Source organism: Pogona vitticeps, chromosome 1 (assembly GCF_051106095.1).
Source record: "Pogona vitticeps strain Pit_001003342236 chromosome 1, PviZW2.1, whole genome shotgun sequence".
In the NCBI taxonomy this organism is placed as follows: Eukaryota; Metazoa; Chordata; class Lepidosauria; order Squamata; family Agamidae; genus Pogona; species Pogona vitticeps.
In genome coordinates this window covers 127,522,205-127,541,209 of record NC_135783.1, presented here as the reverse complement: position 1 = coordinate 127,541,209, position 19,005 = coordinate 127,522,205, and the positions used below count along the sequence as shown (strand labels likewise).

Sequence of the window (19,005 nt, the reverse complement as noted above, 5' to 3'; positions counted from 1 at the left end):
ATTATTCTTTAGGGAGGAATGTTAAGCTGCATTATGTTAGAACAGGAGCTAGCATTCTCTTAAATGAAAAAAGAAAATTCCAGGAGGATGTTGAGCATTTTATGGTTTTCAATGAAGTTCACCAAAAAGGGAAGGAAAAGGCACACACAGATGAGGCCTTCCATCCATACTTTTGAATGTGAGCATCATCTAGAGCGTGGTTCCCATTCTTGGGTAACCCAGGTGATCTTGGACAGCAATTCCCAGAAGCCTTTGCCACCAGCTCCGCTGACTGGGGTTTCTGGGACTTGCAGTCCATGAACACTTGGACTACCCAAGGTTGGGGACTGCTGCTCTAGGGAAATGCTGAGAGCTGCATGTATTGTCTGAAGGAAGGTCAGTGCCAGGCATAACCCACCAAGCTTGATGCAATCCACAGGAAGTGTGGAATGGTTCCAGGGCTTGGGCAATATTTTCGTTTTTCTGCCTGCCCTGTTTATGCTAACTAGAGAGAAAGGACAACAGATTAGATGCTAGTGGTGACAAGAAATATGAGCGCTGAAAAAGACTGAAGAGATAATAAATGGGATTATATGGTCTATCATTCACAGCAGGGGTGAATAGGTCTGGTAGGTTAACTCTAAGCATTTTTATACATTGCTTCTTCATAATACGCTTAGAATTGGAGCCTAAAGCCAGAGTTTCCAGGGGGGTGTTTTATTTCATCATGTTATTCCGTTTTTCTCTACCATTATGATGACATCCTGATGAACAGAACCATTATTACAACAGAAGCTAGTAATTTTGCATTGCCTGCAACAATCATTTCCCTTGAAATGGTCAGTTAAAATATTCATCTAGTATTGTCCGCACAGGGCCTGTCAAACCCAGAGACACAGACTTGGTAACCTCCTGGAGTGAAAAATTTCAGGAGCGCTTGCCTTTGTTGCTGCAGAGATAAGTGGTGGCCTCCATTTTTAGGTTTATATACAACCCCCCCACCACTACTTCCTACTTACAGGTTTAATGGAGACTCTAATTTTAGCGTTAGAGACTGAGCCTCAAAATCCAGAAATGTATTTGGTCCAGGTTAACTACATTTTATAACAATTCAAGTGATGGTTCCGTTTAATTAAATGAAAAATAGAAATAGAAACAGAGGCATTCCAATTAATTTTCAGGAAAGGGGTGAAAAGAATTGGCATAACTAGGGTTCTGTCACCTGTGAATGAGCCCTCCCAATAAACAAGTGTGCTGGAATGTAGCCCTTTCCAGAAATAGAAATCATTTGGGGTTTTCAGACTACAAAGTGTAGGATCCCACAGCTGGCATGGCCATGCTAAATGTGGCATTATGGGAGTTGTTGTCCAAATCAAAAACTAACCACCCAACCTCCCCTCGCAAAGTGAGATTTCTCGCAGTTTCCTCATCTTTAGTTAATTCCCATCTTTACTTTTTCAGTCTTCCAATTTTTTTTAAAGTTTTGTGGGCAGAAGATTTTGTCAGTAGAAAACATGAAGCAAACCAAGTATAAAAATGTTACAGGATTGATTACACTATTGGATGTAATTGACAGGAAAGACTGCATGCAGAGATTTCATAGCTATTTTGTGTCTTACTCATTTGCTAAGATTCTGTGCCAGAGTAGGTGCTGACTCAAAAGTATTTCTAGCCTACATATAAACCAGTAGTCTTGGTGGACTACAAATCCCAAGGTCCCCAATTACTTGCTTGAATGACTGACATTTCTGGGAGTTGAAGTCCAACAACTTCTCAGGCCTGAAATTTGGAAACCCTTGATATACATCAAACTTATTATAGGTGGTTTGACATTTTATGTGGATTAATCTGCTGTAGATAATCCTCTTTGCATAGTAATGGCATTGTGTTTCTACTCATAGATCGTGGAAAAGTGATTGGTGGATTGCCCGATGTTGTGACTATAATGGAAGGCAAGGTAAGGGGGAAACACATTGCATAGCTACCGAGGCTGTTTCTGAGTATTGTCTTAAGTTACACAGACTATAACCACTTATTGCTACACAACCTCCTGGCCTGATCACATCACCGTTTTTGGCTGGCAAAGCCGTGTGTAGGGTACCAACATGTGTGGCCTTGCACTGCTTCCAGTACCAGCACAGCTACAGCTCCCCTGTATCTTGTTATTAGGGCAGAACAAAGGTACTCCAGCTTTTCACTTATCCTCAACCACGTCTCTAGCATGGGAAGAGTCTGCCTTGCATTTTACGACAAAGGTGCTTTGTCAGATACTGAGCTGAGATGTCAGACTGGGATAAACTTCAGAACCTTTTTTGGTTTTTGGATTCCTGAAAAGTAACCCCCATTCTGTCTATTTTTCAGAAAATATTGAAATCGCATGAAAATGTGCTTATGCTGGGTGATGTGGCATGGTGTGGCGTGGTGTGTGTGTAGGAAGATCTTTCAAAACTTTCATGGATCATATAACCCCCACCCCCTATTACAACAGCTCCTTTGGCTGCTGATCCACTTCCGTGCATAATTCAAAGTGCTGGTTATAACCTATAAAGCACAGAACAGCTTGGGCCCAAGCTATTATGAGGACTACATTTCATTTTATGAGCCTGCCCTGGTGTTATGTTCACCAGGGGAGGCCTGTGTCTTGGTCCCACTACCCCCTCACAGGGAAGGAGAGGGCCTTCTCTGTGGCTGCTCTCAGACTCTGGAACTCCCTCCCACAGGAGGCCAGGCTGGCCCCATCTTTGCTGTCCTTCAGCAACCAGACAGACCTTTCTCTTCAAGCAGACTTTCTCTTGGTGACTGGCTGTCTGAGAGGATTTTTTTTTTTTAAAAAAAATGGATTGTTGTGGCTTTTAAATGTCTTTTTCGTATTGATTTTTTAAAATAATGTTTAATATAGTATTTTGATAATTCTTTTAAAAATATTTGCATGCTTGCTGTTTTTAGCTTTTAAACATTATCCTTTTAATGATGTAAACCACCTTGGGTCCTTTTGAAGGAGAAAGGAGAGGTAAAAATATCTTAAGTAAACAATAATATATAACTAAAACCCAGGCTCTTAGGCATATCTGTGAAGAGTGATGAGGGTTTAAAAGGCTTTTCATGAGCATTAACACACAGCAGTAGTCTGTAAAGAAAAGGAAAAGGAAAAAAGAGAGAGACTTTTAATGTAGATTAGCCTGCACTTTGTGTACAACAATGAGGTTAGGAAGGTGGGGGGGGGATTTTAATTCCCCAGTAACTTTTAAAGGAGTTGATTTATGTCAGCACACAGGAAAGTTTTTTGTTTTGTTTTCAAAGAGGAATTCTGTAATGCAGGGTATACAGGAGAGACAACAGCTCTCACTGAGAGGGCTGAAAGAAAGAATATAGGTGATGCCCTTTAAAACGAGAAAGGCAACAGGGCAGCAGTAGAGGGTGATGAAAACGCTCAGATAAATAAAATATGGCCGGGGGGGGGGAATGAGAGGGTTTTCCCTGACTTTGGCATATCTTTTTGAAATAGGAGTTTGCAGGTTAAAAGAGAAGGGCTTCACAAAACATTGGCATAATGCAGGGCTTCCTGTCATTAACCTTGGGGGCAAAACAAAAACCGCAGATAACTCAGCAACGGCACTTACGGACTGAAATCAATTACGAATCTCCAGAGGCTTCTGGCTTTAGACCAATCAGTTCTGGAACGACAAGTGCTGTGTAGGGCGTTAGGAGTGGGGAAACAAAAAAAAATGTTTTGAAATGTCTCAACAGCATTCTGTGTTTTTTTTTTGGGGGGGGGAATATCCCATTTCAGGCAAGTCTGCAGTGGCCTTCTAGATGGACCCTGGCTATTTAAACCAAGCAGGACAGGCTGCTTCCTTAGATCACGGAGCTGTCTGGGTGCACTGGAAGCCACAAAGGGCCATACCACTGCTAAACATGCCGCTGCTGTATAAAATGGCTGATGTGAAAAAGGAAAATTGCCCCCAAATCAGGCAAAACCATCTGTCAATTGGGAGTGTGTCCCTACTCTCCCAGTGGTCCCCTGTGACTCCTCCCTAATTTCTTTTTTTACGGGGCACAGGAATTAAAAACTTTCTTTTCATTCATACTTGTCGTAATTCCCTTAACCGTATTTTTCCGTATATAAGACACCCACATCTGAGCACTGCACACACACTCCACCTCCAACGAGGTGTGTTCCCATTGGTTTGTTCAGCATCAGCTGACATCAGTTACATAAGGCTTGTGACTGTAGGACGCTAAGTCTCCTGACGGGAGGCAGCTAAGCCTCGTGATTGAAGGAAGCCTGTTTGCAGAAGCAAGGTATGGGCAGTTTTGCAATCATGAGGTTCTCTCCTTGGCTTACTTCTATGTATAAGACGACCATCAATTTTTAGTCTAAAGATTTTAGTCAAAAGTATCATCTTGTACACAGAAAAAATACGGTATCTGCTGGGTTTCATGTTGGGATCAGAAGTAATGAGTGGTGTGTTTGTGCTTCCTGACATTTTTGGCATACAGAATTATGGAGGGAATCAACGCCCAACTGTCACCTTCATTTTGCTTTCAGACCCTGAATCTGACCTGCACAGTGTTTGGTAATCCTGATCCCACAGTGGTCTGGTTCAAGAATGAGAAAGAGCTTGACCTGAATGAGCACTATGTGGTTGCACTGGATCAAGGAAAGTATGCCAGCCTAATAATCAAGGGAGTGGCCTCAGAGGATTCGGGAAAGTACAGCATCAATGTCAAGAACAAGTACGGTGGTGAGATGGTGGATGTCACAATAAGTGTGTACAAACATGGTGAAGAGCTGCCTGAAGTCAAGCCTTCGACAGGAAGTGGCAGAGTGAGGCCAATTCCGCCCGAAGAACTTTAAGAGGCTGGGAAAAGTGGCAAGAAGTAGGTTTGGTGTCTGAAAAAACGAAAGGCAGGAAGAAGCTGTAGTTTCTCTGTAGCATTTCTTACATAGGTTGACTGGCAATGTTGAAGAAAGACTTGGTATTTTTGAAGTGTGTGTGTGGGGGCAAGCTGTGCTAATCTACTGCCGGGAAACCATCAGGGAGTTGTGCAGCACCCAAAAAGTTACCAGGTTTTATGTGACATAAGGTTTTGTGAGCCAAAGCTCCAACTGAAAAAATGGAAGACAACTCACCAAAGCTTATACCGAATAAAACCTGGTTGTCTTTCAGGTGCCACAAGCCCCCTGTGTTGCTTGTTTACGTGTGCATCTCAGCCTCTGTTGTCTAAACATGCCCTCCCCTTACGCAGTTACATCATTATGGAAAGGTATGTTATGTGGCTCGCCACAAAAAGGGAGTTAGGGGAGGCTGTTACAGAGGTATCTGCCCTTTGCTTATATTCTGCCCAAGCCACTGTTGTAAATGTGGGGTGCAATGTCGCCAGCTGTAACTGCGGCATGCATCCAGCACTGCGCAAATGGGCAACTGCTTACTGCAACACAATAATTCTGTCCCCCTCCCCTGCACATCTCTCTACATACTGCATAAACCGCAGGCTCTGGAGAGTATTCCCAGTGTAGGACTGTAAAGTTAAAGGTGAGGTTGCTCCTTCCATCAGCAGATCCATCTGCTGGATCTTGACATGTAACAGTTTAGTTGCATATAAGAAGCCTTTCTTCTGAGCTAAACCTCACTGAACTCAAATTGGCCGCAGTGATGTAAATGCATGCAAGGCTGCAGCCTCAAATAAATCAGATGAGTTGAAAAATGACCTTCTAAGATATCCTTTGCAGCATTGCCATTTTGTAGAGTGAGCTGATCTTTAGTAGCATTTTACAATCACTGTGGACTCATTTAAACCTCTGGTTCTGCAGTTGTTTGTTTGTTTCTTCCTGCTTTGTGCTCATAATAAAAACATATAAAGTCACCTTGTGTTTCTCTCTGCACCAAATTACACTTAACTAGTTCTGTTTACTCTCTTTCACTGTTTAATTATGGCTTATTGCACAATTTCACAGCTGGTAGCATGCAGACAATGGACTTACGATAAAGAAAATAAATTACAGTTAATCATAGTCACTGCATGGCAGTTACTGCATTTAATTTTACACTTTATGGCATGGTCAGCAAGCAGTTAGGAACTGGTGTCAGGAAACACCTTTGCCAGTTGGTAGATGCCCCTGTAGGAGATTATGTCAAGAAAGCAAATTCTCTTTCGGTTTTTGTAGCCAAAGTGGCTAGTACTAAGCACAATTCTGAAAAAGATGTTAACGTTTGCATCGTTTTAGTGGGATTCGTCACAATAATCTTAAAACTGCAGAGCTGGAAGGGACCTTATGGATCATCTAGTCCAGCCCTTGTCAAGGAGGCCCAGTGGGGAATTGAACTCTCAACCTCTGTCTCTGCAGCCAGAGACCTAAACCACTGGGCTATCTAGCAGTTCTGCTCATGTGTTTTTTAGCAGGTAGCTAAGTATTCTTCCATGTGGTCATTGTTCAGGTGGCACAACGAAGCTGCAATACATGCACATAAGGTCAGCAGAGGATTGCCTTCTAGCTGTTTTGGTCATTTTCTGGAGACTCTGCTTTGTCTAGGGACTGCTGGAAGTGGGCTGGATCCAACAGATACTTGGAGTTCATCTCTGTTCTTCAGATTTGGATATTGCTGGATGGATAGTTCACTGAGTTAGGTATTTGACTGTGGAGCCAGAGTTCAATCCCCTGATATGCCTCCTACAAGAAAAGGCAGCCTGTGTAGCTTTGAGCAAGGTGCACAGTCCCAGAGCCTCCCCAAAAGATAAACTACTACTGAGTATGCTATACCTAGAAGATCCTGGAAAGGGTTGCCATAAGTCAGAATCATCTTGATGGCACATAGCTGAAACCAACCTTACAGACCTTTTAGTTAATATGTGACTCATTGCCCACCTGCCCCCCAATAAGGAGATTATTGCTGACAGAGGGGGAATCCATCTGTCACTTCTGAAGAGTGTGAAGAGTGCTGAGTAATTAGTTTGTAAATATGTCAGTAGGAAACCACTGAATAGAGAATTATACCCTAACAAAATTTATATATTTTTTGGGGGAATAGAAAAACCATTCATGCCTTTATGTTGGTGCAGTACTAGCTTAGGGAGTTGAGTATCTGGCTGTGGAGTCTGGGTTGGGAGTTTGATTCTCCACTGTGCCTCCTGCAAGTAGAGCCAGTCTGTATGGCCTTGGGCGAGCTGCACAGAGGATGCTTTCTATCTGAGAAACTCTTGCAAGGGCCACCATATGTGACAGCACACCATTTTTATTTTAGATCATAGCAGAACTGGATGACATATTTTTTATTGCTGTCTTCCCCATTTTCTGGACAACAAATTTAGTGAAGATCAGTTGTCTTCAAGATAGAAAAAAAAGCACTAGGGGTTTGCAGTATGCCGGGGGAGGAGCTGAAGAAAAGTGATTAGACTGCTTGTCATGTTTCTGATTACATCAGTAAAAATGGAGTGTTACGTCATGTGCTGTCAAGTTTACTCTGGCTTATGGTGACCCTATGCAAGTGAGATATTTAAGGAGAAGTTTTTCTATTTTTACTCTACAATGAGTTTCCGTAGCCAAATGTGGATTCAAACATGGATTTCTTGGTTCAACACTCCATCCATTATAGCACACGAGCTCCCCATGAGGAAAATAATACAATATGGAGTGGTATTGACAAATTTAAAACTGAGTTCTCTCTTCAAAATAAAATAAAACATCCAATATATTTTTAATTTAGGGAGTAGAAAACTGGGTTTTGTTGAACCCAGACCCAGTTTGAACCAAGAGAGTTTATACGTCACTAGTTATGTTTTACTAAGTTCAGTTCACCAGCTGAATAATGCCACCTACCAAACAGCCTAAATCCAGTCTATCTCAATCCACCCACCTCGTGTTTTCTTTCATGCTAGCAGAAGCTGAGATTAGTGCTTTTTATGGCAGCTTTTCCAAAGTATCCGAAGGTTAGACTAATGAGCTGATACTTTGAGAAATTCAGTGCGAAACATGTAGGACTGCAGACGAAACTAACACCAGGTAGCTAGAAGGTCCTACCAGTTTGATGGTGAATTTCCCAAAGTATCAGCTGTCAGACAGAGCATTTCACTCTGTAGTCCACTACTATTACATTGATTCTACACAGAAGTACTTGCTGAATTAGTCTTCTGTGATTGCTTCTCTGTCAAGATGAAAATTCATGCATAAAAACAAACCCAGAGTCTACAATTCTTCCGTTCACAAAGATGCACCAAGCAAGGGGAAATTCCAGAAGTTGACTCCCTTTTTCATCAACCAACCACGTCTCACCCAAACACAAAGCTATTATCAGAGCTGTTTTGGAAAAGGTGTGAATGGTAGTGAGCACAACAGAGTGTCCTGTAGCCCAGTGGTTCTTAACCTTGGTTACCCAGGTGTTTTTGGACTGCAACTCCCAGAAGCCTTCAACACCAGTTGTGCTGGCTGGGGTTTCTGGGAGTTGCAGTTCAAAAATGCCTGAGTAACCCAAGGTTAAGAACCACTGCTGTAGACCATCTTGACTGCCATGCCTGCTCTGCCAAATGCAGACTGGAAAGCTATGTTCCAAGTTCCAATCCCTTTCCCTGAGTCAGGGAAGCTGAGGAAGAAAAGCTATACAGCATTGCACCAAAAGCTCTATGGACATGTTATGTACATGTTTTCCAAAATATGTCCCTTTGTTTTTTGAAATTAAAAAAGGAGGAGGTTGGAGTTAGCAAAGAATGTCACTGGAATATATCTGTGAAGATTCTCAGTCATCCAGATGAGGTTATCTGGAAGTTGAGTCATGGCAACTGGACTTCTTTCTTGTTAGGTTGAAACGTTTCACTACTCATCCAAGCAGCTTCTTCAGTCTGAGGAGAGGTGGTAGGAGATCCCAGATATATCCTTCACGTTGGTTTCACTTCCCCCTGGTCTGAATATACTTGTTAGATGTACAAAGGACGGGGGAGGGGTGAGTGAAAATCCCACTTCTGCAGTCCTTCTCCACCCATTGTTATGGGTCATTAACAGTTGTTAACAGTTTATCCCTCCCCAGAAAGATCAGGATCACACCCACCAGAAAGACCACTGTTAGCTCAGACCAGGGGGAGGTAAAACCAACATGGAGGATAGATATATCAGGGGTCCCCTACCAACACTTCTCGGACTGAAGAAGAAGATACTTGGATGAGTAGCAAAACGTTTCAACTTAATAAGAAAGAAGTCCAGTTGCCATGACTCTACTTCCAGATAATGTCACTGGAAGGTCAAAATCATCCATATTTCATGAAAAAAGACAGCCCCCCCCCAAAAAAAAGACATGGACAAAAATCAACGCACTGAAATTTGAAATGTGTAGGAGGAGACTGGCACAAATACAAAACCTAAGCAGAAAAGTGGATTTTCAATCAAGTCAAGCTTGAACTGTTGCTATAACAAAAATGAGTAGACTGAAGCTATCCCACCATGCACAGAGAAAGAAAATACCCTCCGATGCACAACGCTAAGATAAAAGTGGACACCTTCCAGAAGTCTAAAGGCAGCGTGTGCCATATCTGGATTTTGCAAGGCTGTACCCCTGCATGCTCCTGTGGCTTCAAGTTTTCTTACAAGAACGAGATTTTACTGAACCCCCCCCCCCCCCGTGTCTTCTAGTGACAAAAGAGATCTTTGGTGGGATATAGAAGGCAAAAGTGTTGGAGGACCCACAAAACATGACTACATTCCTCCCAGTGTCCCTAAAGAGGACAAAAAATGTTCTGAGGGGAAAAATTATATAAAAATAATAATAATTTGGGGTAATTGAGCACAGGAATATCCCAGGTCCATGGAAGGAGTATCCCAGGTTCCCCTCCCCCCACTTCCCTCTCAGAAGGATAGAAAATGGCTGCCCCAAGATCATCCCATTAGTATCACGATCCTGTGGGAGCTATAATGCAGAATCTCTCAAGTCCCACTTTGACACTGTCACTGGTGTAACCGTGGGTCCATTATGCCCTGGTGGCTTTAAATATACATGGAGGAACACAGCCAAGCTGAGGCAAGCCCAGGGGAGGAACCAAATACTGTCTGACCTCTTGCAGGTCATCTCTCTTGATGCCGTGCCCACAAAGGATGCTTTGAAGGAATCTCCTGCTGAGTGTGACCCTACGAGGCTGCAGGAAAACACCCAACTTTATAATGGGTGTAATTTTCAGCATAGCAGCTGCCCAGAGTTTGGGAGATGTTTTGTTTTTTGTTTGTTTGTTTTTTTTGTTTTTACTACATGTCCCAAAGTGCTAACAAATGGTAGCAGCTGGAGGGGGTTCTGGTTTTTGCAACTTTTGAAAGCTTTGCAGTTGTACAAACAGAGCAGCTGAACAAACTAATGCTTTCATGACGCCTCCCCCTGCATTTCTGCTTAATTAAAGTCTGCAGACGATGGCTGAAGGAGATATTGAAGCCGACCTTTATCAAGTGGGCCTGGTTGTGTTTGTCAATCAGTGTCACCTTATTGGAGGCAATGAAGCTGCCTCAAACGGCAGCAGCTGTGGGCCTGTGCCTCTCCTTTCCCTCTGCCTAGAAGCCCATTAAAGAGGTTTAGTGGCTCCTGATGGAAAATGTTTTCCTATTAGACTCATTTTCTGTCGGCTTGTGAGCGACATGTCAGGCAACTTTCCTGTTATGCTTTTCTAGGCAGACGCAGCATGAAATGGAGCACAGTTAGCTTGTCACAGGAGGCCGATAAGATGTCAGCCAGTTATGCTGATGAGTGTGTTGGTGCTTCCGGCTTGGTCCTGTTGGCAGGCCTATGTGAAGCTTCCTTGCCTGTGAGCACCTGCTTCTTTTATCCTGTCTTTGATTTGTACATGTTTGATGCGCTCGAATTAAGGCCTCTGCTGTTTCCCTCACGTGGGCAATTTATAGGCAGAAGATGGTGTGAATTGTTCCTTCCAGTTTAAAAGAAATAGATTACCCGTGTATAAGGCAGGCAGGGTCAGTCCTACTATTTTGTTGTTTAGTCGTTAAGTCGTGACCAACTGTTTGTGACCCCATGGACCAGAGCATGCTAGGCCTTCCTGTCTTCCACTGCCTCTTGGAGTTTGGTCATGTTGGTAGCTTCAATGACACTATCCAAACATCTCATCCTCTGACGTCCCCTTCTCCTCTTGCCTTTACACTTTCCCAACATCAGGGTCTTTTCCAGGGAGTCTTTTTATGAGATGGCCAAAGTATTGGAGCCTCAGCTTCAGGATCTGTCCTTCCGGTGAGCACTCAGAGTTGATTTCCTTTAGATTGGATAGGTTTGATCTCCTAGCAGTCCAGGGGACTCTCAAGAGTCTCCTCCAGCATCACGATTCAAAAGCATCAATTCTTCGGCGGTCAGCCTTCTTTATGGTCCAGCTCTCACTTCCATACATCACTATTGGAAATACCATAGATTTGACTATGCAGACCTTTGTCGGCAAGGTGATGTCTCTGCTTTTTTAAGATGCTGTTGTGCTATTAGACAGAGTTAACCTCAGGCCTGGAAAAATCAGTAGGTGATCTTGAACCAGTCACACGTTCACTCTCAGAAAGACCTACTTCACAGGGTGGTTGTGATGGTGAAAAAAAATGCAAGCTACATTATCTGGAGGAGGAAAGGCGGGATAGATATCTCATTAATAAGGTAAATGCACTTTTTTGTCTAACAGGAAAGGTGGACACATCTAACTTGCCTGGCTTTGGGTGCCAGGTCATCTTGACTTGAATGAATGGATGGAGGATGCCATTGGCTGTTTTGCATCAGGCAGCAAAAATGTTGTATACTAGCCCAGGGTTTGGGAGAAGAACAGGGCAAATAATGGTCTTTGTAATAGACTCCAGCATGGAGGAAAGCAGAGGATTCAGCCTTCAGATGCTACCATTTGCCAGTGTTCTGGGAAGTTTAGTTTCCCTCCTCCAAAAAGGAAAAAAAAGAAAAAGTGTCTTTCCTAAACTTGACCGTGGTTTCATTTGCAGCACTTATTCAGATCAGGTGATCACATAGAGGCCACGGATTGGTTCAGCACCAGTGCCACGTTGGCTCCTCCATCTGATGTAGTTTGATTTGTGCCACAACCCATAGCCCTGCTTCCTTTGATCCTGCCCTCTGCTGATGCCCAGCTCTTTTGTTATGATCCATGGTAAAGCCAGAGGGCTGTCTGGAGTGTTGCATCACCATGATGGGAAAAGGGTTTCCAAAGTTCTTCATAATATACACATATATACTGTGGAAACATAGTTATCTGCTGTAGCTCTCGAGTTGTTTCTACTTTTTATCTCTCTTTTTTTGTCTGTAGAGAGGCGTTCTAGCTTTAAACTAATATATCAATGTAGAGATAGCATGATCTAGCACTAAAGCTTGTTTGTTCTTTTAAAATATAAAAATACTTCAGGGTGACGAGGGAAAAAGTTTGCAGGGATGGCTGTTCCTGCTGTCTAAAACGTCATGGCCTGCTTCATATGACACCAGAAAGCTACGTAGTCACAGTTCTTCTAGAGAATAAAACAACTGATTGCATGGGGGAAACACCATTTGAATGGCTCCAGCTTTTAAAAAAGTAGAAGCCCCCAGCAGTGAGTGGAATAAACTCTGTTTCAGAAGGAAAAGAGGGACCGTGCTGATTTCCATTGCCCTTTGTGTCGTGCAATCAGTTTAAAAAATTCTAATCCATCCGTTTTACATCCACAGCAAATCCCATACTATTTACAACAAATCTTGTACTATTTATCCATGTAGTCACAGCCTTAGAGTTTTGTGGGGAATGGGGGAATAACGGCACTCTTTTACTAGAACTGTTGAGTATAACGAAGGGGCCTCTAGGTGGCACCAAAAGAACAAAATTTAAAAAAAACCCCAAGGACTTAAAAAAAATCCTTCCAACTCTTTTCATATCAATCCAATTGTCTTGATGTGAATGCATCACTTAGGGAATCAAGATTATTAAAAGCATTATACTTCTGCCAGGGGCAAGGACAGGTCCAGCAAATTATAATTTCCAGGAAACAGGTGATTTTTTGCAATAATGCAGCCTATTCATCTTGGCGTGGTACATGTTCGGTGAAATCAAAATGCAGTCTGTGAGATATTACAGGACTCGGATGACACTGAGATTTATGCTGAAGATAACACAAGCAGGGCACGAAACACAGCCACTGCAAATGGTCTTTATAAACAGGAACAACTCTTTCTACTGGCAGATTTGACTGCTTTACATATTTTCTTGCAAGACCCATAAGGATAGGAACAGTAAGACCCAGCATCAATAGCTAACAGTGTCATTCCAAAGTCCAGCGGTGTTAGGATTAGCACCCCCTTATAGCTGTGGCAATTGGTTAGATCACTTAGAGAATCATTCCTGGCCTACGATGGACTTTTTGGCCCATTACAAAAAGAAAAGGCTTTCCTGCTCAATTAAGTTGTTTTTATTACTCCAGCCATGGGTGACAATAACTTTACTACAATGAACTCTAAATGCCCAAAGCTTTCAGGCCCCATAGAACTCTTTATCAGGGGAGGCGGGAATAACAGGGAGGGGGAATTGCCTAATCCCACAAGTAAAACTGAAAGTCCAGTTTTGCTGCAGGAGGACAATGGTTTCTTTGTATCTTTGAGAAGGTCAGCAAAAGCATTTTTGTGTTTTGCCCATAACTACTGCAGATGCATATTGCTACTGTCTGTTTTTTTTTGCAAAGCTGGGTATTCTCCTTCCTTCCTTCCTTCCTTCCTTCCTTCCTTCCTTCCTTCCTTCCTTCCTTCCTTCCTTCCTTCCTTCCTTTTTAATTTATTTATTTATTTAACTCAACGAAAGCCCCCCCCTTCCTCTCCCCAGTAGAGCTTACCACAGTTTCATGGTAGCAGTTATATGGATATCTGATTCAACCTGGAAATTGGGTTGCTGTTCCTCACGGCTTGAAGCCAGTAAGCAATGTATTTGGACTTCCATGCCTTTTCTCCCCTTCTTGAGTATTTTACCATTTAGCCTGATAAAGATTTCTATGGTGCTTGAAAATTTCTATCGTTCGTGAATTCTTGGAGTTTGGCTTTTGCTTTACTCCTATGGGTCAACACGGACTCATCCTTCTTTGGATGTACTCCTGGCAGTTCCTGTAGCACCAAATGATTGCACAACGTAAGGTCCTCTGGCTTCCAAAATGGCAAGAACACCCTCTGCGCCACCCCTTGTACATCCCCTGTGTGACCCGTTGTGCATCCGGAGGAAACTGAGATGCATTGAGTTTTGCCACTGTGGAATATAAGAGTGGGAATCTCAAAGATAAGTCCCTTCTCTGATAAGGGAGATAAGATTCTTGAGGAATTAGTCATCTTCAGACATAAAATGAATGTTGTTACAGTAGTTCTAAAACAATATATCAGCACAAGGTTTTTAGTTTAGCTTAAATCTAAAATATCTTGGCAATAGATTTTTACCTGTTAGTTCACTTTTGAATTCTTTGGAATAAGGAGGCCAACTGTCGTTGTACTGGGTATTTAATCTTGTCCTTTTCACAGGAATGCTTAAGAATTTTTAAAATAATCCATCACTATGATAATAAACACTTACGATGGGCATCTTGCCTATCCATTCAGTAGAGTGGTAAATTATTCTCTCATCTGGTGAATAAAGTTTAAGAGGAAAGGAGGTGGGACAGTTTTAAAAGAAGGTAGGATGGCTTCAAAATGGCGGCCAAAAGGGAAGTGTGAGGTGCCACAGCTCACTGGGAGAGTGCTCTGCATGCTGAAGGTTGCAAGTCGAGTCTCTGGCGTATCCAGGGAGGACTGGTAAGAACTCCTGCCTGACACTTTAGAGGACCAGAGGAAAACTGTGCCAACAACAACAACAACGAAGCAGAATAAGGCCCAAAGTAAAAAAGGTTTAAGCCAAATTTCATTGTGCTCATCTGAAAAGAAGTACAGTGGTTATAGGTTGACCAAAAAGCATTCAGAGAACATGTTTGCCCATTTTGAGCATAGATCTCTACAGAGGAAACAGAATGTCCTGAGTACTGTGCGTCCTTAGTTCCATACTAAAGCCAAGTTAAAAGCAACCATCATTGTGATGCCTTTGGGTCAGTTTTTACATAGATCCTGCATAGTACCCTCATCTGAACACTGACATGGCTGCTAATGAATACTCTGAATGTCATTTTTCACTTTTTTCTTTGTGTATTTTGTTTCAGGTCCAGCTTGAAGTAGTTCCAGAACCACTTTGATCATTTAAAAAAACCCCACTGGCAGTTACCTAGTCACAGTGTAACTTTTCCTGTTTCAACTGCTATCAGTCAGAATGGAAAGATAATGGGTTGTTAATGGAAGACAGGCTGGATACCTGAGTGGTTTAGGTCCCTTGCTGCAGCGTCAAAGGTTGGGAGTTCAATTCCCCACGGTGCCTCCTATGAGTTAAACCAGCCTGTGCGACCTTGGGCCAGCTGCACAGTAGTCTCAGGGCACTCCCAGAAGAAGGGAATGGTAAACCACTTCTGAGTACTTCCTACCTGAAAAATCTAGAAAAAGGGTTGCCATACACTGGAATTGACTTGATTGCACTTGATTAATATTGGTGGAAGACAGATTGCACAACCAACTTTTTTTTCTTACCCTTCTCCCTTGCACACCCATGCACTCCCAAATGGAGGACAGGGAGGCTCTCAACTGAACTGTGGCTTTCTTGTAGAGAAATGCAATGGGGGAATGGAATTGTTTCAGATCAGATAACTCCAAATCAGTGAGAGAAATTTGTATATTCCTTACAATTATAAATATAAAATATTTCCATCCCACCCACCCCCACAACATTTCCTCAAAAATGAAAGCTTCAGCAATCTGATATACATATTCAGTCCAAGTTTGCCTTTCAATGACCAGTGACAAAATAAAGGTCATATAAGACAGATGAGGAAAATATTCATTCATTCATTCCTTTCTAGCATCTATACATCCCTTCTTTAGTGGAAACTACTACTCTGGATGGTCATTACAGTTAACATAAGCCCTATCTCCCTCCTGCCCCTCCACCAAAAATAATAAATGAAAGTCCATAAACCAATAAAACATGGCTACATGAATATATAGATTTAAAACTAAAGAATGATTACCATTGAGTGGCATTTAGGTCCCAGAGCCAATACTCCTTGGGGAAACCCCTCTGCAGTGACATGAAATGAACTGAAATGAGATGCCATTTAGTCAGATTCTGAGTTTTGTTGACACAAGATCCCTTCCCTTGGTTTCATGTGATTCCCTCCTTTCCCTGGCAGTTCCCATGTTGTTCAGGATGTTCCTCAAATTTCTGGAGAAGGTTATCTGCGGGTCTACAGAATTTTAGGATGGGATGGTGGAACAGAAAGATTGGTTGCACAAGGCTACCTTCCTCTCATGCAGCTGTTAGTTACAACCTGTCACTCCCTGGCTGACTTGTTAACCTTTCCACAACCAAGATGATGTCATAGAAAAATATGCACCTGAGCTATACTAATTTACGGTACTCTCATCATCTTGATCATAGCTTATCTACAGAACAGCAAAGTATTGGGAACACCAATATTCATAGACTTGATTTCCAAACTATAGGCCTTTAGCCTGTAAATGAAATTTTTAGTATGAGATTGATGGGGATGCAGTCCCGTGGCAAATCTGAAAATAACACAGTACTTCAAAGTTATTATTTAATGGCCTTTAATTACACTTGTGCTAGAAATATGTTTTTATCAAAGAAACAAATAATAAAGTATTCACGTACTTGGAGCTATTTTCTGGTTAGAAAAACATCTTATCTGTGCAAGGAACTCTCTTGATTATATTCATTCTTACCGTTCACTTACCACAACATACCAGATAAAACAATAATATGATGTACAGCTTTAATGATGCGCTTTTATCTTGAGGAGGCAAACACATAAATAAACCCTCTTTATCTAGACAAATGTGATGCCCTTTCTATTTTCCCCTCATTTGTTGGAGAGACTACAGAACAAATTACTCTGTCCTAATTAGCATAATTATCAACTTTTGTGTGTGTCAGACACACACACAAAAAAACATCTGATTCTGACTGCCTCTTTTTGTATTGATAAAACTGAAAATGTTTTCACCTCTCTTTGTCTCATACACAAAGAGAGAAAGATATATATATATTTCAACAGTGTGTGGGAGAATTACTCTTCTGGATTACAACTCCTACAATGCTCCAGTCAGCATAACCGCTGTCTGTAGTCCAAAAAAAGTAACTTTCCCAGCTCTTTAAAGATTTAAAAATTGGGTCTGTGGATAGGTAGGTCAGTCCCACAGTCTTGTTACAAAAGTGGCCAGTGTGTCTTATATGAGTTCAATATAATCTTGGCTCTTCCCACTTTCTAGTAGACAAATAGCATGATCAGAATAATACTGATTGAGGCAAGAGATAACATAGCAAGGCTTACAGCTATTCCCACAGACTTCCTCAGAATTCTACTGCCACCCTGAAGTCATGACATTGTACTGTGATGTTTGTCCAGGATGGAAAGAAATCAGCCGAGTCACAGAGGCAGTAGAGATTCCACAAGGATGGCCAAACATCTTGCAAACCCTCCAACAGACAGGGCACTACTATGCTGTGTTTGCTGGACAGCTATTGGTGTGTCACTCATTACAGACAGTATGCCCAGGCCCAGAGTCAAAAGGAAAATTCACACGGAGGGATCAAACACTGCACAAATGAGAAACACTCAACGGCTAACAGAAAAAGAACTGCTTATTGCCTGCCTGCATTCAGATGTGTACTCAATGGGTACAGAATAGGTAGGACTTTTTGTACAAAGCCTCAGAATGCACACCATAGATTTTATCTGATGCATCTCCCAAACGGGGAAATGAGCTTGCAAGCTTAGGTTCAACAATAAAGATTAGTATTGCAAGGGGAATAATCTTGTCTTAATCTGATGCAACTGGAGCAATGGACTAAAGGATGGGTTGAAAAAATGGGAAATGTACGGATCTTATGAAATTTGAAGAGATGGTTGTATTAAGGGAAAAAACGAGACATTAAGTTATAAAGAGGGTTGATGAGTAAGATTTATAAGACGCTAATAGAAGTGGAAGATTAACATGATGCATTTAAGGTATCATGGGAAATGGATTTCAGAAGGGAAATAAGTACCAAAGTATGGGAAAATATTTGGGATAAAAGAAGATTTAAATGTATGTCAGTAAGGATAAAAGAAAATTATTATAAACTGACTGGTCCAAGAAATCTGGGTAAAAATGGAGGATGTTGTGGTCCACCAGATTTGGAGCACAAGAGGGAGAGAATACAGGGCTCCCGGTTCTTGACAAACTCAGTCTAGAACATTGGTTCCCAACCTTGGGTGCCCAAGTGTGATTGGACTAAACCTCCCAGAAGCCTTCACCACCAGCTTCCCAGCTTCGCTGGCCAGGATTTCTGGGAGGTGCAGTCCAAGAACGCCTCAGAACCCAGGATTGGGTGCTACTGGTTTAGAGCTATATTGCTGTCAGTTCCCCTTGGGGGCTTGGCTTACTTTGGGACCTGAGTGTATTTATTCTCCATCACTGTTTTTAACCTATACTTGTCCTTGACCTGACACGTTTTGCAGTTAAAACAGTTTGGGGTGTGTACATACATGCCAAGGCAAAAATGCAACTCTGCAGGAGTGTTGTGCAAACTTAGCCAGTTTGGTTAACGTCTTCTATTAACGTCTTCTGCCTGTGCAAATAGTAGAATTCTGTACAGTCTTTTCTGTGAGTTAACCAATGGCATCAATTCCTCTGAGAAACAGTTCTTGTAATGCAGTGTAAATAGTTTACACACTGGGGTACAACTACTGGCTGACAGATTTTCCCTTTCTTTGAAAGTGATCACTGTTTTAGATTCTACTTTGTCTGGTTAAGCGCAGCAGCTAATTTTGTTTTAATTGTGAAGGCCCAGATCCAAGGAAGCCCCTTTAGCAGAATCAAAGGATTAATCATCTGGGGGAAATGCTTTAACAGAAAACCAATGTTATTACATAAATTATCCTTCAGAACAACAACCTCCTCCCTTCAGTTGTCTTGGTGTGATCACTTT

At 42.1% G+C, this 19,005-nt stretch overlaps 1 protein-coding gene across 1 annotated transcript in view; it reads left to right on the top strand.

The window, feature by feature from the left end:
* MYOM2 (myomesin 2) overlaps positions 1-5,847 on the top strand; it is a 96,043-nt gene extending 90,196 nt beyond the window's left edge. Inside the window, exons 35-36 of the mRNA XM_020782643.3 lie at positions 1,881-1,936; positions 4,529-5,847. Coding sequence (XP_020638302.3) covers positions 1,881-1,936; positions 4,529-4,837 — 365 coding nt within the window. The 3' untranslated portion in view covers positions 4,838-5,847. The remainder of the gene's footprint in view (positions 1-1,880; positions 1,937-4,528) is intronic.
* The last annotated feature ends 13,158 nt before the right edge of the window (positions 5,848-19,005 follow it).